The sequence below is a fragment of the Glycine max genome, chromosome 5 (assembly GCF_000004515.6).
Source record: "Glycine max cultivar Williams 82 chromosome 5, Glycine_max_v4.0, whole genome shotgun sequence".
Taxonomy (NCBI): Eukaryota; Viridiplantae; Streptophyta; class Magnoliopsida; order Fabales; family Fabaceae; genus Glycine; species Glycine max.
This window is the reverse complement of record NC_038241.2, coordinates 26683001-26707001: the sequence shown is the minus strand read 5'-3', so window position 1 is coordinate 26707001 and position 24001 is coordinate 26683001. Positions and strand designations below refer to the sequence as shown.

Below are 24001 nucleotides of genomic sequence, written 5' to 3'. Positions count from 1 at the left end.
AACTTTTGATATAATTAAAATTAAGCTTGTGCTTAGAGAGAGTTTAGCCTCTTCTTTGATTTTTTTTTTGAAAATCAAATTGATTCTTATCAAGGAAGATATTCCTTTATGGCAAATCCTCTTTCGACTTATCGATTCTCCATGGATTGTGTCGTCGTGTTGTTCATCTTCTTCATCTTATCCATATTTTTTGTTTTTCTGTTCCTGAGTTCTTGGAAGGTCAACAATGGTGGTTCTTGAATTTTCATCCAAAACGATATGAGCCAAGTGTCCATGGCTTGGATTGCATCAGTGGGGGACTTTACTTTGGGCTTGTAGAATCCATAGCAATGTTTCTTTTGGAGAGGAGATTGCAGAGTTTCTTGTGAGCAATGGTTTGGCTAGTTCAGGGACTTATGTCCTTCTTTCTAACATGTATGCTGCTGCTGGAAACTGGGTTGGTGTGGCTAAGGTGAGATCAATGATGAAAGGGAGTGGGGTTGAGAAGGAACCTGGTTGTAGTTCAATTGAAGTTAACAACAGAGTGCATGAGTTTCTTGCTGGTGATTTAAGACACCCGAGGAGCAAGGATATATATTCGATGCTGAAGAAGATGAATGCCTGGCTCAAGGCACGCGGTTATACACCGAAAACAGATGTGGTGTTACATGACATAGGGGAACGAGAAAAAGAGCAATCGTTGGAAGTTCATAGTGAGAAACTTGCCTTAGCGTTTGGACTTATCAGTACCAGTCCAGGAGCTGCAATCAAGATTGTAAAGAACCTTCGAGTGTGTTTAGATTGTCATGCCGTGATGAAGATGATGTCTAAGATCTCTGGCCGGAAAATAATTATGAGACCGGAACCGGTTTCACCACTTTGAGAACGGTTCATGTGGGGATTACTGGCGAACATAACTCATTTTTTGTCCATAAAATTCCTTTCTTCTAAAAAGAGAAGCACCAGATTCGCTGGCATTGTTGACAGCAGCTTTGTATGTAACCGCAGCTAACGTATTAAAATTCATAAGAAAATTTAAGATCGAAGATTATATTAATATCATAATATGTCATTTATAATTTTATACTTACATCTGTTGCTTAAATCCCAGCCAATCATTACTATTCACCACTCAATTGTCAGAACTTTCATCTAATCTAACAAACAATAGTGTATCTGATTAGTGTGTACCGTGTGACATGTTTCCCGATGTTCAATCTTTCACATCTCATTGCCCAATCAAAACCTCAGCTAATATTATCTACTCCTTTCTGACGGTTATAGTGATTATTTATTAGTTCTACGACTGAAAGCGTGTAATTAGAGACGGCGTGCTTATTACAATGAATTTTCACCCCCTGGTCTAAAAATGCACCATCCCCAAAAATTAAAATTTATGCCGACATTAAAGCGTTTTAGAAGACCGCGTGAAAATCAAATTAAACCCATTCCTTTTATCGAGCTGTTGAACACGAGATTATTTATCAACCCCCCGCCCCCCTTTCCCTTTCATTAACAAGCCTTAATGGATCAAAGGGACCGAAAATGCATGCCATTTGCAGCCATCGTGCAAGAGAAAGGCAAGTAGATACAAAAAGTCTAGCGATCCTTGTACAGGATTTTGTCCAACTAAATCTATACACTTTTGCTTATTAAGAATGCACTCCTACAAACTACTTTTTAATAATGTTCTAGCAAATTACAACAGGGTCCACTACAACTATGGTTAAAATGGGTAACCTATCCACCCACCCAAAATACATTTCCACCGATCTCATCTCAAGGGGGGGAAAGAAAGAATTTAATGTACTGGTGAGGAGAAATTGGCGCTTCACAGATATTACATTCTAAAATCCAAAACGCAAACTGTATTATTAGCAAAACATGCAGCAATCTTGTCACCCTCCTTATTCCAGCAGACCTCAAAAATGCCCCCATTGCCTGTGTATGTTTTGACAATCTTGCCGTCCCTCAATGACCATATGTGCATGGATCTGTCAAGAGACCCACTAACTAGATAATCGCCATTGGGACTGAAAGCAACAGAATATACAGGATGCCTGTAGAACCAAATAAACATGTCAGGAAAAAAAAAACTAAGGCCTTGTTTGTTTAGTGTTTCCTAATTTGAAAGTGTTCATCCCCTAAGCACATTTCTGTATTCTAAAAATTTGTCCGAGCACTCGAAGAAAATCCAAAAGGAGAAAATTCTAACAATTTTTCTGTTTATTGGTTTTTAAAACAATTAATAGATTTCGGATGGGTAATTGTCTGTTGAGTAGTGTGGAATCATTTTTTAAAACAAAACAGTGAGATGGGAATCAAACATGCCATAAGTGTCTCTTTTCACCATTCCTGATTTTATACACAAATAAAACAGTTATATAAAGATCTATAGCATTTTTTAAACAAAAAATTGAAGGTTAGGATTACAGTTTACATGTTGATCAGACTCCTCTGTCTAAAACTTTGAAACAGAATACTACCCTCCCATATGAATAAACCCAAAGCTAAGAAGACCATCAAATAAATACACTCAAGCTATAAATACAGTACCTGTGTCCATCCAAGCTGTAGATGAGTTTCCCAAGTTCCACATCCCATAGCTTTACAGTTGAGTCAAATGAAGCACTGCACAAGAAGATGAGTACACAGTTTTTAAAATGAAAACTAACTTCTAAATAGTACCCAACAAAAAAGAAAAAATAGCTAACAGACACCCATCATCATAATCAAACTGTCAAGATGGATGTAAATCGTGAATAATGAACCTAATTTCACCATAAAATTAACTTACCTAGCCAACACCAGTTTATGATTAGGGTTATTTGTACCAGGACCAGTGGGGCTCCATCTGATGGTATATATCTCCTACAAAACAAATTATTTAGTTTTCCCAACAATATGCAGAATGCATAAAGAATTAAAAAAATTTAAATGCAGACACAAATAGAAAACATCCAAAACTCAGTGCACCTTGGAATGCTCCCTTAAGTCATGAAGATAAGTATCCTGCTTCATACTCCATATCTACAAAACAAATCACATATTCAATCCAAACAAGAAACGTCAAACAAACATACAGTAATTTCATAAATTACTGCATATTTCTCAGACTAAATTATTATATAAAAGAATGTATTGAAGTCTTGAAGAGAAAGAACAGAGGCATATTGAGACTGAAACCATGTGTCCGAATACAACACGGTTATAAGTTTACATAGGCTTATTGCAATTATTACAAATAAATGAAGGATATTTGGTTTCCTCTAAATCAGTGATTATGTACCTATAAACTATATTTATTACAATGAATGCAAAATATCCATACCGATTCTCAACAGTATGAATCGCAAAAACCTGTACCAGCCAAAATAACACTTTTTCGATAAACTGAGAAAAAATAGAGAGAAAACAGAGAAGAAAAAGGAAGAGAACAAAGCTGATTCTATTCATCTGAAAAGTTAGTTAGAGGTAGTTACAATCCAGGTATTTATAGAACTCTACAACAGAACTAACTATAACAGAAAGCTAACTAACTAATCCTATTGAGGTGCAGTTAGAAAAGCCCTTGTACTCCCTGAATTACTAACTAACACGAAATGGGTGCTGTTAGCAAAAGCTAACAGCCCTTACAGTAGTTATTCATTACAGAATGGGTGCTGTTAACAAAGGCTAACGGCCCTTACAGACAAAATAGAAAACTGTTTTCACAATTATACATTGGCATATACTGATACCCCCTCTCAAACTCAAGAGGGAGAGCTTTCATTGGAAACACTCTTCACATTGAGTTTGCCTCTTAGAGCCTCAAATCTTGATGAGACAGGGATTTAGTTAGAATATCAGCCCACTGATCCAGAGCTGCAACATTAACAATTGAGAGCTGTTTGACCAAAATCTTCTCTCTCACAAAAAACACATCAATCTCCATGTGTTTTGTTCGACTGTTAAAAGCTGGATTGTGAGCAATAGAAACAGCACTCTGATTATCATAAAAAAATACTGGAGTAGTGAAAGAAACTTGTAACTCTGTCAGCAGAGTATAAATCCAAGTCAATTCAGTGAAAGTTTGAGCAATATTGCGATATTCAGCTTCAATACTAGATCTGGCAGTAACCTTTTGTTTGCGAGACCACCAAGAGACTAAGTTTGGACCAAGAAAAATGGCAGTCCCTGAGGTGGAGCGCTTGTCATCCACATCAGATGCACAATCAGCATCACAGAATGCTCGAATAGCCAAGGGATTTTTAACAGAAGCAGGCTGCAGGAGCAGACCATGAAACAATGTACCTTTAAGATATCTTAGAATCCCTTTCACCACTGTCCAATGAGAATCCAAAGGAGAAGCCATAAATTGGCAAACCTTATTGACAGCAAAACTGATTTCTGGTCTAGTAAGAGTAGCATATTGTAATGCACCAACTACAGACCTATAGAGAGAAGGATCATGAAAAACATCAGCACCATGTTTGGACAAATTGCAGTTAGAAACCATGGGAGAAGAGATTGAATGAGCTTCAGTCACGTGAGTTTTGTGAAGCAAATCACAAATGTATTTACTCTGAGTCATTAAGATAGCACTGTTAAACAAATATTTGATTTTCAAACCCAAGAAGTAATCCAGATGACCAAGTTGTTTAAGAGAAAAAGCAATATTTAATCTGTTTGTGAGCTGCTGAATCAGAGTGGCTGAGCTACCTGTGAGAATTATATCATCCACATATACCAACAGATAAACAACATCCACTTGATGTCCATAGATAAATAAGGAAGAATCACTCTTGCTGCCAATAAAGCCAAACTGTAACAGAGTAGACTTGAGTCTGTCAAACCATTGCCTTGGAGCTTGTTTTAACCCATAGATAGATTTATTTAGCCTGCAGACCAGTAATTTGTCTGCAACTTCAAAACCAGGAGGTTGTATCATAAAAACAGTTTCTTCAAGAGTACCATTTAAAAAGGCATTATTCACATCAAGTTGGAACAGTTTCCATTCATAGGATAGAGCAAGAGTAAGAATAATTTGAATAGTTACAAGCTTGATCACAGGAGAGAAAGTTTCATGAAAACCAAAACCATGAACTGGATGAAACCCCTTAGCTACCAATCTTGCTTTGAACCTATTAATTGACCCATCAGCATTTTCCTTGACCCTGTAAACCCATTTACAGCCAATGGCCTGTCTGTTAGGAGGTAATGATACTAAGTCCCAGGTATGATTTTTCAGCAAGGCATCATACTCCTGTTGCATAGCAGTGAGCCAATCTTTGTTTGCTAGAGCTTGTTTCACAGTTTTAGGCTCAGAATGAGTGAGAAAAAGTGAAGGATGTAGTCTAGGATTGTGAATATCAGATTTAGACCTTGTTTGCATAGGGTGGGTATTGACTGGGATAGAGTTAGGTATAGACACAGACTCTGAAGCAGATGAAGAAGGGTTAGTAGACTCAGAATGTTGAGGCTGAACAGAGATGGATGCAGAAGTGGAGGGTCAAGGTACAGAAACAGTAGTGATGGGGAATGAGCATGTAAGGGTGAAAAACCTGGAGGAACAAGAGGAGCAGAGCTTGAATTAAGAGGTTATGCTTGAGATGTCTGAGGAATATAGGCAACAAAAGGTGGAGAAAGGTTAGGACTTAGGCTAAAATAAGAATCAAGATTTTTCGTGGAATTAGAGGAAGAAGGAAAAAGATTAGCATAGGAAAATCTCAACTCATCAAACAAAACATCCTTAGATATGTAAATTCTACCAGAGGATGACAAGCACTTGTAACCCTTGTGAGATAAGGAATAACCCAAAAACAAACACTCTAGAGACCGAAAATTGAGCTTGTGTGTATGATATGGCCTTAGTAAAGGAAATCAGGGACACCCAAAAGTTCTAAGAAAATGATAATCAGGCTCTTTATTAAACAAAGTAACAAATGGAACAGCAAACTTGAGAGAAGTAGTGGGAAGCCTGTTAATTAGATAAATAGTTGTAGTAAAGGCATAATCCCAAAATTGCAAGGGTAAAGAAGCATGATGCATCAAGGTTAAAAACCCAAATCAACTATGTGTCTATGTTTTCTCTCAACCACACCATTTTGGTGATGAGTGTAGCGACAAATAAGTCTATGAGAAATACCAAAAGAGACTAGAAGACTAGAGAAAGGTCTGTATTTACCTCCCCAATCCGATTGAATACTTTTGACTTTGGTGTTAAGTTGTAACTCAACCATTGACTTGAAGTTTTGAAAAACAGAAATGGTTTCAGCCTAGGACTTTATAGGAAATATCCATGTATACCTAGAGAAAGCATCAATGAAGGAAACATAATATGTATAGCTAGCATAAGAGGTAACATGGGAGGGTCCCCATAGGTTAGTGAAAATGAGTTCTAAAGGTGAATAAACAGAAGTTGAACTATGAGAGGGTAACCTATGAGATTTACCCATACAACAAGAAGAACAAAACTCTGTGATGTTTTTATTCAGTTGAGAAATATTACACTGTTTGAGAACAATTTTCATTAAATGACCATTAGGATGTCCTAACCTAGCATGCCAAAGATTAGCACTACTGGAAGAGGTAACATCAGAATTTGAAACAATATTAGAGGTATTATTGATAGTAGCAGCTGAAGTAGAAAACTCAGCATTTGGAACAGATGCAGAAGTGGACATCAGCAGAGAAGGATTGCCTTGAAGCTTGAGGTTGTGAAAAGAGAGTCCATCAACACCAACCACTCCTTGTAGGAGAATTTTATTGGCCTCCTGAGATTTCACAAGACACAAATGAGGGTGAAACTCAAAGAAAACAGAGTTGTCTTTAGCAAATTGACTCACACTTAACACATTATTCAAAATTGAAGGAACATGTAACAACTTATGAACCTTAAAGGTTATGGTAGTATCATTAGGAGAAACAAAAACTGAGGAACCAGAGTTGGAGATACTTAAACCTTCACCATTGCCTATCAAAATCTGCTCAGGTCCATCAAAATGAGTAAATTGTTTAATATTTTGAGAATCACCAGTAACATGAAAACTGGCTCCAGAATCTGGTATCCAAGTGGAGCCAGATGCATCATTACCATGAGAGGAGGAGTTTGTGAGCATGGCACTAGGCTGACTGCGACCAAGAACAGTGGACTTAGCATTGGGATTGACCCAAGTATTGGAGGATCTGGTTGAACCAATAGAATAGGGGATACGTTGCAGCGTGGTGGGATAAAAAAATGTTAGGGACTCATGTGGCTGAAAACCAATATCAGTTATGAAATGACCGACATTAGCATTGTGCCCATACTTAAGACAGATTTGGCACTGAAAATTGGCAAATCGGCCACCTCCACGGCCTCTGCCAGAACCACCGCTACCACGTCTAGAATTTCAATCAGAAAAGGTACCGCGACCACTGCCACAGTCATACAAGCCTCGAGAGCCACCGGAATCACTGTTTTTGTAAGTGTTTGGCTGCGCATAGTGAGCATGGTTTCATGACCATGGAGAAGAGCATCTATTTCTGCAATTGACAGAGTGTGCTTCTTACTCTAATTGACAGAGATTACTAGTGCATAATCAGATGATAATCCTTCAAGGAGCGCATCAACACACTCTTCATGATGAACAGGAACACCTACACCAGCTAGTTCGTCTATGTATCCTTTGATATTCATCAATCAATTTTCCATCAAAAGTGATGGCATGCATCGCAGTGCAGAGTTGACACGCAGAGACTTAGTGTGGAGACTGAAATATTCATGGATTTCGTCCCAAACCTGATAGGAATGGTTGGAACCTAGAACTCTTGACAACACAGACTTCGAAAGTGTAGATTGCAGCCAAACAAGAAGCGTTTGATCTTGAACTTCCCAGGTTTCATACTCTGGATTGATGCGATCAGCAATACAATCATCCTCAGTGAGATAACGAGGCAGAACGACCGGATTAACGAAAAACCGCTGCAACTTGTGCAATTTGAGCACCGGTTGGACGTATTGTTGCCAGTGGAGATAATTCGAATCATTAAGCTTCTCTGCAATAGAGTTAGGGAATGACTGAGAAATGAGATTTGACGGAACGGAAGCCATGAAAGCATAGAACAGGACCTTGAAGAAACAGTGATTACGAAAAAATGGCCCTAGATACCATTTTCGATAAACCGAGAGAAAAATAAAGAAAACAGAGAAGAAAAAGGAGGAGAACAAAGTTGATTCTATTGATCTGAAAAGTTAGTTAGAGGTAGTTACAATCCAGGTATTTATAGACCTCTATACAACAAAACTAACTATATAACTAACTCTAACAGAAAGCTAACTAACTGATCCTATTGAGGTGTAGTTAGAAAAGCCCTTGTACTCTATGAAGCACAGGGATGCCTGCTAGGTGGCGTTCCCTGTTTCCAATACTGCACAGAGACACGGACGGGGACGGGACGGGTACGGCATGGGATGACGTTAACTTACTAGGTACGGCTGACCAAGACGGGGATGGCATGGGGACGACGGTGGTCTACACGCACGTCCCCACAGTCCAATGTTTTTAAAAAAAAAAAAAAGGAAAAACGTAAAAAAGAGGAAAGAAGCTAAAGAAGAATCAACAAAATCGGGACTTTCACCGGCGCAGACTGGTAGAACATGACGGACGAAGGTTGCGCCAACGGAGGAGGCCGCAGGATGGTGGGGATGACGCAGAGGAGGAGGATGAAGAGGAGGCAGAGGACATTGATGCCTTGTGCTGCAAAACGTTTCAGAGGTTGTGCAAGGTTTTGTTCTCGGGGAGAGCGGCAAGGATGCCATAGGAATGGTTGTGGAGGTTGTTGTTCGGAGTGGCAGAGGAAGACGATAATGAGGAAGAGGAAGAGTGGAGGCGCTGTGTTTGGAGTGGCGGAAAAAGATAATCACTAGGCTTTTTCTTTTCGCTTTTAATAAAAAAATAATTGTCTCACATGTTAAAAAAAATTGGTAACTAAAATGGACGGTTACCATTTTTTTAATATAAAAAAGGAGTTACCCTCAATAATTTTATTTGGTACACATAGATTGATCTACAACTTGCTTAAAATGCATATGAAACACTATTTTTGATGTTTTATTTTATATGTTGTTCTAGATATTGAACTAAGTTGTATGGAATACTTTTTAATGTTAATATCACACTTTGTTTTATTTTGATAGACCATTGGATTATCTTTAAGTTTATAATATGTTAGTGTTGCTACTTATTTCTCATGTTTTTTTTAAATAATAAAAAATATTAAAAAAAATTCCATTTCCTAACTGTACCCATATCTTGAGATTTCTAGATTTACCGTTTACCGTCCCCGTTCCCGTTTTGGTGCATCCTAGCTTGTACTCCCTGAATTACTAACTAACACAAAATGGGTGCTGTTAGCAAAAGCTGACAGCCCTTACAATAGATATTCATTAAAGAATGGGTGCAGTGCAGTTAGCAAAGGCTAAAAGCCCTTACAGACAAAATACAAAACTGTTTTCACAGTTATACATTGACATATACTGATAACACTAAATATGGAAGTATAACATTGATAAGATCACAAAGTTAATTATTAAGAGGTCAACTATTACCTTTGCTGTGATATCATCAGAACAGGAGGCCAGCAATGAACCTGTGGGATCCCATTTGACACAATTAACTTCACCCTGTAAAATGAAGTAAAGTCATTAGCGATGAAAAGTCTTGTCCAATAACTATATTGTGTTCCAATAGAATATCTCAAACTATTTGCTATATGGACACCCAACAGAAAATATTCAGATCTTTGATCCTTTAACCTAAGTCAACTACATAAAATGCAAACAAGTAGACCCTATAATCTGGTTAAGTGAGATTTTAACTGATCAAACCAAATTACAAACTGAATTTGCTACCCAATTAATTCATATAGTGCTGGTCATTTGAAATACAACTAAATAGTAGAGCAACTCAGGAAGTCAGGATTCATCTTGAAAGCAGCTGCCCACAGTTATCCACTTACCTATATAGGGTGGGTTTGTTCAAACTTAAAAAAGCAACTTCAAAATAAACGCTTTTTATATAAGTGTTTTTTTAATAAGAAAAAAGGATTTGCTTCTTTAAAAAAGCAGAAAACTGCTTATTTCAAGTAAAAGCAGTTTAGGCAAACACATCAGAAAACCATAAAACTGTTTATTTTATTTTCAAAAGTACATATTTTAGAAAATAAGCTTAAACAACCTAGCCCATAGTTAACCTTGCCTGACATTTTTAACTTTAGGGGATGAACCCTTCCTCACAATAGTGTGTAATTTCAGCATTGAAAAATATCAGAATATAGTTAGTTCCACAAAATAAGGACTCATGAACAAACCTGGTGCCCAGTAAAAGTTTTTATAGGGTGGGTTTCTCCAATTTTGCAAACATGTATCATATTGTCTGTGGAACTTGTGGCAAAAGACACATTGTTGCGCCAATCAACATCAAGTGTTGGACCTAAACAATATATCAACCCAAATTAAAAAATCATTCATAACATTTGAGAAAATTCTCACCAAGAGCTCTTTTTATAGAATTCTCCCTAGATTCTATATTCAAATTTTGCACCTGAATGAAATTCAAATTGTTGTTTCCATTCTTCTGCCTTCACATCCCACACAATTGCAGTTTGATCACAACTTCCAGTCAGAAGATAATCTCCTTTCTTATTCCACTTCAGAGAGAATATTGGTCCCTTGTGTTTGCTTAATGTACTCTTCAGTTCACCTAGTCATAGATAGCACAAAACGGTCAAAACAACTATCATAATAGAAGTCCCAAAGAAGATTCAAAATACACCCAGAGTCAACTTAAAGAAATCAACAGTATTGTTCAATAATGCAACTACAAATATCAGACATTAATATACCCATTGAGGATACTCTGACTAGACAGATAGACACATTAAAAAAAAGTGCACATGCAGGCAGCCATAAACTACTAATTGTAAGACAAAAAAATAATATTTTTAGCCCTCAAATCAATCAGTGATGTTTCATTAAATCAACTCCGTGGCTGAAAAACATTACAGGAGAAGAGTAATGTTGCTCCCCTATCATTTTGGATAGAGAAATTCACAACTGTGTCACCAAGCTACTATATGATTAATGGTTTACCATGTCCACAGCTCACTACTGAAATAATCATGACTTATAACAAAAATGATTGTGACTATCGAGAGTCATTATTTATAATTTAAAACTATAGCCAACGAACAACTCTTAGCCCACCAGAAGCCTCGTCAGCCTTTCCTGGCCCTTTCTCAGTTACCACCTTGTCAATTTACCCTTGTTTGGGTAGTGGGTCTGAATATCATCCTTGGAGATTTTGGAGTTTAAACTCCCTTTTACCGCAAGATGACATATGATAGGTCAAATGATGGTCCTGTATTCACAACTACCACCCTCTGCACAAGTTTACCTTTTGGTCTATACTTCACTGTATGTCGAGGCATGGAAACTCAGTGGTTCACAACACAAGAAACGTTCATTTTGGAAATAGAATCCAGAAATGAAAATAACAAAATAAACATGTTTTCAAAAAGTTTAGAAATTGAAAATGAAATTTTTTTTTCTAAAAATGAGCATAGAAAAACTCTTCTGTCTCCCTTAAATTTGGAGGCAAAATAATTCAATGTTTCCATTCCCCATCTCTGAAGAACATAAATATAAGTATTCACTACCTTCCTGTCCCCTTTACCTTTTTTTTTGTTTTACTTTAAGTCTTCAACCATACTACCATAGTCATAGTACCATACAATGTGAGAGCCACAAAGACTAACAAATACAAACATCAACACCTAAATTATATAGGCCGCTTCTCACGAAAAGGGTGCTTCTCTGATCCAATTTGCTAGGGACCCCACAGAACATATCATTGCCTTTCTAGCCAAGCCTTGCCATCATGGCTCAGTTGTTGGACCTGCACCGGATATTCAGACTAAGCATTTCACCCCTTAAGGCTTGATTCCACCACTCTAAGGGGCTGGTTGGCAGTGTATCCTCTGCAACTTATCCCGTGTAAAGCTGCTGCCACCGATAGGGTATGTGTTCACCACATTTTGCTGCTGTCTGGCTTGTTTTTGCTCTATTCAATCTTATTCCTACACAGGTTGCTGAGTTGCTGGGGTCATTTGGATAGGTTTGCCTGTGCTTGCCACTATTTGGCAGGGTTTATTTTATTTACAACAAGCTGAGAGCTTAATAGCCTTAGCTAGATGGGAGTGTTAGAATATTAACATTATTACATTAGTAGTAATGTTAGAATATATAGGGTTTGTTTTTAAACATCATTTTAGAATATATGTATATATATATAGGCAACTACATTTTAGTTAGATTATATTAGAATAATCAATTGCCAATTACTACGCAAGAGATATGTTTTGTCAGCTCTCAGCTGAGATTACTCTCTAATTGAATGTAAAGCAATCAATAATGCGTTAATGACCAGAGCATGAGTGTAGCCTAACACAAGTTCTCTCAATATATTTGTCTCTAGTAAGTTGTAACGATCATTCGCGTAACTCAATATTTATCAGCAGTTAAGCAAAATGAATGGATTAACATTAAGTTCAATGTAAATGTGAATCTTTTGTTGTTCCTAAACATATTCCCTCAAACAAATAACAAATATAAGTCTCCCAAGCACTAAAACTTATAGCAACTTACACTATGCAAATAACAATTCAGATTCTTCCTTTGTTATCATGATTGTAGAAGTAAATGCATACATAAACAGGAAGCAATTGCTCACCTCCCCAGGTCACTCTCCCAAGGCTTCGAAGATAGCTAAACATTCTCACCCACCCCAATAACATAATAGGCAACAAAAATATGATTCCAAAGGCATTTTTTAGTTCGTCTCATCCTAAAAGGCTACTACTACAGAATCTAAGGTTACAAAAGAATGACCTACCATTGGTGGTCCAAATTCTTGCTTGCCCATCATATGAACCAGTTGCGAGAAGTGTCCCTTCCCCCTGTACAACAGCCCCCAAAGTGAACTCTCCATCATATGGTGTAAATCATTACTAGCAAATATTACAGAAAATAACCTTCAAGATAAAATATCTTGTCACACGAATAATACATAAGCAAAGCCAAAAAAAAAATTTAGTGGTCCCTACAACTTTAGCTTAACTAACAGCAACTCTTAAGTCTAGCTCTGAAGGATTCTTCATTTGAAAGTAAATCTTATTATTATATGGTAAGAAAAAATTGTATAGTATCTTATAATATATCCCCCTTGCTTTATTGGAGGGGCAAGGGCTTTACACAATAACAGTGAACACAAAATAAAGCTTCGGTATTAAACATAGAAATACAAGTAATTGTCTTGGATTTAAATTTAACTTGAAATCATTATATGCAACTGAACTCACATTCCAGTCAAGTGTAGTAACATCTTTACTCTTTTCATTTGTTTTACCCCTAACATGCTTCAACACCAACACATTCAAAGGGCCATTCTCTGAACCAGGCTTACATCTCCCTTCTGCTATTGTCCAGATACGAGCTGTCGAATCTCCAGATCTAAAAGTTGAAATGATCATGGTAGAGTGAAAGAATATTCTATGAAGCCCAAAATTGAAAGGTATAATCATTAAAGTAATCTTTAAAAGTGTTTCAGAAACCCAACAAAAAAAAGAAGTTAAACCAACTGCATGGCAGTGCAACAATGATAAAAAAAAATAGGATAACAAGGAAAAGTAAAGTCAGAATTCATCATCTAAACACAAACTATCATGTCCATTAACATAAACACACATCTCCAGAGCTTTATTATAAAATTTGAGGCCTTTTGATCCTGCTCAAGCTAATTTGTCTCCTAACAATTTTAAATTCCAGAAGTTATTAAAATTTTGTAAATTTTGATTAGATTCATAATGAATAAATTGCAAGATTCATATTACTCTTGATACCCAAATGTCTGTCACAGTTTAACCAATTTCTCAACCACAGACATTACATTACATACCTTACATAACCCATATGCAAAATATGGTTGAGAAAGACAGAAAATTCAGGCCAACTTTTGAATCAATAACTTGAAAAAGAAGGCTCAAATAGCCAAAAAAATAAAAAAAAGAACTAAAGAAACATGCATCCCCTAGGCCTTTTATTTCAACAATGCACGGGTATGGGATGCCGATGAAAATTGATGAAATGTAAATAATTGGATATCATTAAATAATTTAAATCATTTGAAAGTTCTTCATGAAATCCATGAACAAATGAAAAGGATTTAGCAGAAGCCATTGACAACAATTAATGAAAATTGCTATTTAAGAATTATAATTACCAAAGTACACTATGAAAGCAGTTAATTCCAGACTGTTTAAAATCCCAGATAGCAGTGCATAGCAGTCAGCCCAAAACACACTATAGTGCAGGAAAGCGGATAGCAGGATAACCGCTATTCTGAAAAAAATTATATAGTTTATATAATGTATAGTAATAAATTCTCAAAAATAATAAAAATTACTCAAAATTCATGACAATGACATTCAAATTAACAAAAAAAGATATAGGTGTCTTAAACAACATATACAAGTAAATACAAAGAAAAGTCAAATACAAGTTTCCTAGATAAGAATCATTAATCACCCAATCATCATCTTATAGAAGAATTCTTTATCACTCTCACTACTAATACAATGGTAGATTTCATTTTTCGAAATTGAAATCCCAAAAATAGCCCCCCAAAAGGCCCTAGTGTCTCTGTTCAAAGGGCATTTTGGAATCAACACATAGCACCGCAATCCCATCCACTATGGTTGCTATTCCGCCTGCTATTTGGTCCACTACAGCAACTACACTTAGCTACTCTGCTACAGCAGCCCCTGTAGAGGCCAGGGGACACTACGCCGCTATAGCAGCACTAAAGCACATTATTTAAAACCCTGATTCCAGAAACACCAGTTTTTTAAAACATTTCACATGGATTTTATTTTCCATTTTATAAAGAAAAACAAGTTACAAATTACAATTTCAGAAATTGAATAACAAAAGCATTGTTTCCAAACAGGAATAATTAAGTAAAAAAAAATAATAATAACTGAATGCATTTAGTTGTCCTCAATTAAAAAGGAAATCAAACAAAAATGGAAACATTACAAATGGAAACCCAATATGCACAATTTTTAATATTATGTGCATTATCCATTAAGTTACGCATATTTTAATACATATTTTTATGCCAAAATAAATCATTCATGTAGATGCCTACCCGGATGCAAGAAGAGATCCTGTAGGGCTCCATGCACAAGCACACACCTAAAAACAGATGGTGAACAGTCCAATTACAGAGTTTAACAGAAGAATCACTAGATGAAAAGAAAATTTAGGAAACAAAAGCAGCATTGAAGATATACTTCACCTCTGAAGTATGACCTTCCAAAATTGTCACATCTGAACTAGGAATTCCACATAGCTGAGATGTTGATGTTGTAGAGATGTCCATTGGTTCTGGCCCTATTAAAGCAAATAGAAAATTACTATGAAGGAAGAATATTATAACTGAAACAAACCACTAGCCTGTATTTTTGTGTAACACTGACACATACCCTGAAATACCCCTATTAACAGCATTTTGGGGCAAGGGACTATAGTGTGAACACTTGCAACTATGATAAGCAATTACATAAAACTGGATAAAATTATTTTAAAAGAATCATATTTGCAAGCAAACTACAATATCAAGGGGTTATTTTTTAGTCATTTGCCATTAGTCAGTAAACCACTCCTACTTCATAACCCAACCATAATATCCAAGCAAATATATTATAAATTTTAGAAGGAGCAAACAATGATAGAAACATGTAAAGATGAACAGCAAATAAGGGATAACAAAGGAAAATGGCTAATGAAACTATTTGACGAAATTTAGGACAAATTTTAATAAAAAAAAATGCAGCTAAGTACCAAACATGCAAAAAAGAACATATTCTACATAAGACATCATAAGCCATTTCCCCTGAACAGAAAATTACCTCCAACTGCTCCATTCTCTTCAAGCTTTACAGGAACCCTATCTTCATGATCCACGAACATTTCTCTGACAGTCTGATCACCATGCTGTTGTTCTCGCTCTTTATCATTTTCTATCTTCTTCCTATCCTTTACAACTTCTTTCTCTCTTTCACGTCTATCCTTTTCAACTTCTTTCTCCTTTTCGCGTCTATCCTTTTCAACTTCTTTCTCCTTTTCGCGTCTATCCTTTTCAACTTCTTTCTCCCTTTCACGTCTATCCTTTTCAACTTCTTTCTCTCTTTCACGTCTATCTTTTTCAACTTCTTTCTCCCTTTCACGTCTTTCCTTTTCAACTTCTTTTTCCCTTTCACGTCTATCCTTTTCTCTTACCCGTACACGTTCACCTTCATGCTCCTTTTCAAATTCCTTCTTTCTTTCCTTCTGTAGTTTTTTTCTTCTTTCACTTATCATTTGCCTAAGTTCATGCACATCTTTCGTGATAAGATCCAAAGGTTGTAAGAATGAAAAATCTTCTTCCAGGTCTGCATCACACTGGCAGGCTTAAAAGAAACATTGATCAACATGAAACCTAGGGCATAAAAGCTTACAAAGGTCTACTCAAATGGATGAATGTTAAGTTGATGGTAAATCAAGAATGCAAAAAGTAGAAAATGCTAACATTACTCAAGTTGGCTTCCATCTCAAAGTACTGTAGACCCTTCTGAACAAATGTAACAAGAGCACCTGACGGCACCAAATTTCCATCAATGGAGCATTTGTTAATACCAGCTTCATAACCAAAAGTAAAAGCAGCATGCGTGAAACCTGCAGTAGTGACGTAGCACAAGTAACCAGTAAAGCAATTCAGATGCAGACTGTAGAGTGATTTCTTAAATATCAAAAGCTTCATATATATGGAAAGCATGACTTTTTATTTTCCAGTAAACAAATTATGTTATAAACTCAACCTCATGAAGTTTTCCAAATTCTGATGAATGCCCTAGTCTATATGACTCCTCTAAGACAACAGCACCAACATATATCATCATAAAATAACTTCAGACATCAAATTTTAAAAAAAGTGAAATCAACATCAGCAATTACATTAAAACAAAGTGTAAATCACAAACAATCGTATAACATTCTTCAATTTCAAACAGATATTTTGAAGGACCAACTCTCCCAAAAGCTTAAGTTGTTATCTACAAGTAACAACAACAGCAACAACCAAGTCTTTTCCCACTAGATGAGGGAAGCTACAAGGATCAAACAATGCGATAATGTTTTGTCATAAATCATATCTATAGACAAACTTTGACCTCTAAATCCTTCTTGATATTTCGCCTACATCTCCTTTCTTTGTCTCCTCTACCCCTAGCGGTTGGGTTTGATAGGTATCAAGTAAAGATAGGAAAAAGGGCTGAAAGTATCTGTATTATTTACATATTCAGGTCTGGAATTAAGGACCAGATCCTGAGACATATTACTGTTTACAGTATAAATAAACGGGGAAGACAACAATAAGAGAAACTTTCCTTAGGCACTTTGAGAGGCATAAACTCTACCAAGGATCCTAAACCACCTCCTCCCACCTCTCTCCACTTATACCGCTATTGTGTTATCACACTTTTCCCACTTATCCCCCCTATTTCCGCACACTACTACTACATAGTTAGTCACTCCTTTCTCCCTTTGGCCCTTCTCAGATACACTTCGAAAATAACAGGCTTATTTGGGCCTGTATCAGGTTTACACTCCACCAGGTCTACTCGCCTTACTAATACTTCTATAGGTCATCTCCACATAAGCTTGTAGTGTGTAAAATGCAATGCTCACTCATACCATGAGCTAAATTTAACTTTCATTTAACAGAATGCAGACAGCAAAGATCAAACACAAAACCACTTAGTCATAGGAGATCTAATATTCTAATATCATGTTGAATAGGCACAGAATGGTTTTATATCTATCATATTATATCGTATGTTATGCAGTTCAGAACGACAGTTAGTCCAAAAAGACCAAGCAAACACTTATTCTTCAAACCATGAGAATCATTTTCTAAGTTGTCTCAAGCGCTCAGTTCCATATAGCTCAAAGCTCCATCAAGCTTCCTTTCAATCAATAATAATTCAACCATCCTTTTGCAAATATAATCTGAACTTATATCAACCACAATCAAAACATATTTAAGTAGGAGAAGGCGAGCAGAAACAGTTAAGCTCGTCATAGGCCTCATTTTCATTGACTATACAGTATACGCATCTCAATCAGTATAAAATGAACAGCAACCAATTCCAAAAACCAGCAGCACCACCTCATTATCAACATACAACAGCAGTCTCAATGTGTCTTAACTAAAAATCATAACTCATAAAATAAGCAGAGAATTTCAGAACAGCAAACATCAACTTAACACCACATTTATTATTTTTTTCAGTAGCAGATCTAACAAATTCCAGTCCTCCTTATATCTTCAACCGGGAAAAAAAAAAAAGGTTAAGGACCAATTTTTTCCCGCGTGACTAATTTTTTCTTTTCTCATTAATCAAACCCTAATCCGCTGAAGCAACATTGAAACGCCCAAACCAGCTCGAAAATGTCAAATTCAAAAGAAATTAAAAAAAAATCATACTCCTCGAAACATCTAGAACCTTAACATCTTACAGACACACACACACGAGAGAGAGAGAGAGAGAGAAGTATACAACATATCGATAGGTTTTGAAACATGAACAGAGAGAGAAAGAAAAAATGAAGCGCAAAGAAACCTGATTCTTGAAGGTGAGGAAAAACTAGGTAATTGACGACATCTTACAGACGCATACACATACAAAAAAAAAAAAAAGGAGACAAGTATATAAACATATCGATGGGTTTTGAAACTCGAAAAGAGAGAGAGAGAGAGAGAGAGAGAGAGAGAGAGAGAGAGAGAGTGAGAAGGAAAGGAGAAGCAAAGAAACCTGATTCTTGAAGGTAGCGATAAACGAGGTAATTGAGTTCAGCGGAGGAGATGGAGGCCATGTTCTCCGAGAAGCGAGAACGGTTCCGCTACAAGACCATGAGAGAGAGAAGAAGAAGAGAAGGTGAAGGTGAAGGTGAAGGTGAACCAGGCAATTAGAAACTGCCACAGTCACGCTCACCCGGTCGGGTTGGGTTTTTCGGTTCTATCCGCCTCTGTTACTTTTACACCGCTTCCGTTTCTTCTTTCCCGTTTATGCTTCGCCTCCGTTTTCTTTTTAACATGTTGATGATTTTTTTTTTAAACCTAAAATAATGTTCATGCCATTGCCTCCTTTTTTGGATAAATACGTTCCTCGCAATATAATTTGTTGACATATGGGTTGCTGAAATATGGAAAACTATTTTTTGTCCTTGAATGCATAAAAAATGTTGATAAATTAGTCTTGTTATTATTTTGGTATGTGAAGTTTAATATTTTTATTGACATGATTACTGAAAATTAAATTATTATGAAAAAAGAGTGACACATGAAGTGTTAATTTGAATGGATCAATTTTTCATTTTCAAAACACAAACTTATTTCCTCATTTTTTTTTTCTATATGCTCTTTCTTCCCTTCTCTTTTTCCTTTTCTTAGACCAGTGGGAACCACCATGTGGAGGGAATGTGCACTAAAGGCTTCTTCAATACATTCTTAATATCTTTGTCTTCCATGGTAAATCCATCATAGGTACATATTAAAAAAATAACCCTAAAGATATTATAACCCCATCCTTCGACATCAACATACATGGAGGGTACCTCCTAAAGGCAAAAAGACACATCTCATTGGACCAACCAAAGTTATGAAACCCAATCTGATCATTGATCCGGTCTAGGTAGTGGGTCACTGGTCTAACCGATGGGTCAGTAATTGGCCCGATATATATTAAAAAATTTAAAATTATATATGTATCTATTATATATAAATATATAACTAACATTATTTGATTAAGTATATTATATGCTAACAAAATCAATATAATTCCTAAAGAAATTGTTAGAAATTCAACATGACAGAAAAGTGACAAAACAGATCATGCAGAGAGCATTTCAATAATTACAACTTCAACCAACTTAATACTTTGTCAACCAAAGTCTTCAAACAATGTAGAGAAAATTTGAAAAATCAAAAAACTAAAAAGAAATGAAGAACCAAAACCTTAGTTGTTTCTTGCTTAATTTTCCCCAAATCGAATATAATGTCATAGCTTTACAATCACACAGCACACACATGTATCATTTACAACTTTCCAATAGCCAAAAAAAAATGAAACCAAGCCACCCTCTCAATTCCTTTCCTAGTAAATTTAAGAAGCACAATACACAAGAAATTATTTTCCACTTTAAATCAAATACTTGGTATGCAAGCAAGACTGTGGAAAAGGAAACAACACCTTGACCAAAAACAACACTTTATTCATAGATCTATTTAATTTTCATTGAAATCCATATTTTAAAAAAAATAAATTATATAGAACAAAGATCAAGCTTAAAATGCTCAACTTCCAAAACCATAGCAATGAGTATTCATTCCTCAAGCATATTGAAAAAATATCAATGCGCTTTTGCGATATGTTATGCATTCACAGAATCACGACATATATGAATCACATGCATATGCATAAAATATACAAAATCAAAGAATCGTGACCTAAGCAATGAAATGCAGCAAAATCCAGAATTACAAAAAGAAGAATGGGATAGGCACGATGGTTAATGCATGTAGTACGAGATGGAGCATGGTTGAAAGATGATAGATTTGAAAGAATAGGAAGAAGAGAAGCTAACCACAAGGAAAGAGAGAAGCGGCAAAAGAATCGGCCTCTAAGATGCAATAAAAAAAATCCTGAATGCAGTGGCACGACGATCTTCCCTAAATTCAATTTCCTAAAATTCCAAGTGCATAAGCAAAAAAAACTCACCAGAAATGGGACTCAGGTGTGACGGCAGCTGGCAAGTCGTAGACCTGGTGCAGTGGCGCAACGAGCTTCGTGCGATGAGCTTGTGGTGGATGGCGTGACAACTTGAGGTGCGGTGGCATGACAACGAGCATGAAGATGAAGAGAAGGGTCGAGTGTGAAGAAGAGAAGTGATTGAGACTAAGGTTTTTTTTTAGGGTTGATTCAAAACAATGTTGTTTTTGAGCTTTTTTTAACATGAAAAGCCTAGTATGGGTTTTAAAAACCAGTTGGGTCGTTGGGTTTACTAAAAAATGGTCAGGTTTGATCAGGTCATCTCGGGCCAAATGCATGGCCGGTCCAATAGCCAAATTGGCCTGATTATGCCACCAAGTCCCGATTGGACTGACCCGATCGGTCGAGTGTGAACCAGGTTTTTCAACTATAGGACCAACCCCACCTCTCATAAACCTCAAACCTCTTCTCCTAAGTCGTCGAATACAATGACACTATTGTCCTATTCCTTATCCCTATCATCGAATACAATGACACTTTTTTTCCAGCACCCTCGTCGCGCGAGCCCATGGTGGTGAAGCTCATGGACTCCGCCTCCCTGTAAGGCGAGCTTGAGTTCTAGGGAAAGCATAAGTTCTAGAGCGAGCTCTCTTCGCATCTCGACTTCATGAGCACATACGACAATGAGGTTCCTCTACACATGCTCTTCCGAACTTGCTTTGATCCCTATTCTTTTAGAGCACTGGACCAAGTCGTAGGCGGGATCTTGAGGCTGAGGGCATTGTCGGTGTAGAATTACAACATGTTGCTTCTAGCGCCAAAGCCTTCGTCGGATTTTGGGTTCGTCAATGCTTGCATGGTTCCAGAGCTGAGTTTTTTTCCATAGATCTGAGTTTCTTTTAGATCTGAGATTGGTGAGAAAATGTGTGTTGAGTATGGATCTATGACTCCAACAGTGGTGGAGCTCTGGTGCGGCAATTTACAAAGTGCCACTATTGCAACATATAAGAGTTTTGTTTTTTTAGATTTTTATGTTGATTTGAAACATATTTGATTTTATGTTTTTATGTTGATTTGCAATAGATCTAGGTTTTCCGATTCTCCTTGATCCTGGATTTGTAATTTGTAACTCTAGAACTAAGCGATGTGTTTTATGTTTTATGTTTTTGGGCATTTCATGTTTGTATTTGTTTGTTTTTGTTTATGCTTTTATTGTTGGTGAAGAAAGAAGAGAGAGAGAAAAAGAGAAAGAGAGAGAGAGAGGTGGTGGTGGTGGACCTGGTGGCAATGCAAGAGAGGGAGAAAATAATGGCGTTGAAAGGGGACAAACATCAAAGAGAGTGGAGGTGGCAAGGAAGAAAAAAAATAATGAAATGTTGTCATCAGAAATGTCTCCAACAACAATGGACAGTGGTGTCCATGATGGTGTTCTATTTGAAGAAGATGGTGGGGTGAGTTGAAGAAGACGATAAAATCAACCTAATGTGCTAAATTTTAGGAATTTTACTTGAATATGATTTGTGGCTTGAAAATGACAAATTAGCCCATCGAAAATTTGATGAAGAATTATTCTTATTAAGTCAACATCCCATGTGACACTCTTTTCTTATTACAATTTAGTCCTCAGTAGCCACATCAACAAAGATGTTAGACTTCACATACCAAAGTAACGGTAGGACTAATATGTCGATATTTTTACACATTTAGGAATAAAAAATTAATTTTTCATCTTTCAAGGACTCATGTTAGTGAATTATACTTTAGAGATGAATTTGGGTATTTACCCTCCTTTTTTTCATTGACACTAATCACACCACCTCCTCAATTTTCTAGTTAGATGAAGATTAATTTCTTTTTTAATTTTTAAAAAACAAGTTATTGAGTTTTTTTATTATTTTATCTTATTATAAAATTAAGATATATATTTTTTATCTATTATATTTGGAATCGGAGATAAGTACTAAGAGTTTACCATAGCTTTCTACCATGTTCAATAAACTGAGATAGATATAGTTGGTAAATTAAGGATGTATTGGATACAACATTTTTTTTCGCTTAAAAATAGTCTCTACCATAACTCTCTACCATGTTCAATCACCTTTGCTAAAAATAACAAGTTTTATTTCTTTAGCTAAAAAAATAATTAAGAAAGAATAAGGAAATATCACTTGTAAAGAGAAGAGAATAACGAGAAAGCAAGGACATGGTGAGAAACATGGATAGAAGAAAGAAGAGGAGAGTGACAAGAGAGTGGCTAGAAAACAAGAAGATGACGAAGAGTAGAAAGAAGATAGAAAATATGAGTAGAACAAATACTACTCTATTAAATTTCAATTTTATTCTTGTATTGTGTTATGATATGTATTGCCACTTTAAATATATTTTAAAATAAAGATATTTAATTTTTTAAAATATATTATTAAAAACAAAAATTTATTTAAACTTATACATATAAGTCTAACTCAGTTGGATTTTCACGTTACTTTCATAGTATTTACTAGGGAAAAACACACATTAACTATCTTTCGATGTTTTTTTTAAATAAAAAAAAAGATATTAAAAGTTAGTAATTGATTTGAAAAGATAATTATTGTTAAATAAAACTAGTTTCTTTTACCCGCACGGATTAAAAATAGAATTTGAGTGTTTTTATTTAAATTTTAATTAATTATTTAATTATAAGACCGAGCTTAGACATATGCTAAAAACTATAACAATTTTTACTTGTTTTTATCACTATGATTTAATGTTTAAATTTATATGCTTGAAAGCAAAACTTCATGAGCACACCTAAAATTTTGCCACATTTTTTAGGATTTTTCTATCCATGGATATAATATAATACTTTCTTGACTTCAAAAAACTTAGGATTATAAGAAAAGAATGATCACCCAAATCAATCAATTAGCTCTAATATGGTTAGTGTGCAATGCATGAATATAAATGGGGATTAGTGTGATATAAATAGAATCTAGAATAATTTAAAAAATATAATTTTTATACTATCAAATTAAAAAAAAATATTTGATATAAAAATAAATTTAAACATCATTATATAAAAGTTGTATACATTAAAATAAATATAAATATCTAAGAGTCTATTGGCATAAAAAAAATCAATGATTATAAAAGA

The 24001-nt window shown here is 35.7% G+C and overlaps 1 protein-coding gene across 7 annotated transcripts; it reads right to left on the bottom strand.

Moving 5' to 3' along the window:
- Positions 1 to 1547: 1547 nt before the first annotated feature.
- LOC100810406 (WD40 repeat-containing protein HOS15) lies at positions 1548 to 19250 on the bottom strand. 7 transcript variants are annotated; one of them, XM_006579852.4, is made up of 14 exons: positions 18913 to 19250; positions 16629 to 16774; positions 15970 to 16501; positions 15357 to 15451; positions 15207 to 15253; positions 13360 to 13510; positions 12894 to 12957; positions 10545 to 10703; positions 10312 to 10433; positions 9551 to 9625; positions 2956 to 3009; positions 2777 to 2850; positions 2536 to 2610; positions 1548 to 2039 (listed from the first exon to the last, which is right to left on the bottom strand). In XM_006579852.4, exons 1-14 carry the CDS (start codon positions 18971 to 18973, stop codon positions 1820 to 1822), a joined length of 1875 nt encoding a protein of 624 aa, XP_006579915.1. In that variant the 5' UTR covers positions 18974 to 19250; the 3' UTR covers positions 1548 to 1819. The 7 variants fall into 7 exon arrangements, 5 of the variants coding, with proteins under 5 accessions (XP_006579915.1, XP_040871290.1, XP_006579914.1 ...); XR_005891446.1 differs by lacking the exon at positions 1548 to 2039 and adding an exon at positions 3311 to 3339 and having other exon boundaries at positions 2542 to 2610; XR_005891445.1 differs by lacking the exons at positions 1548 to 2039; positions 2536 to 2610; positions 2777 to 2850; positions 2956 to 3009 and adding exons at positions 3403 to 4243; positions 4346 to 6734.
- Between the last annotated feature and the right edge of the window lie 4751 nt (positions 19251 to 24001).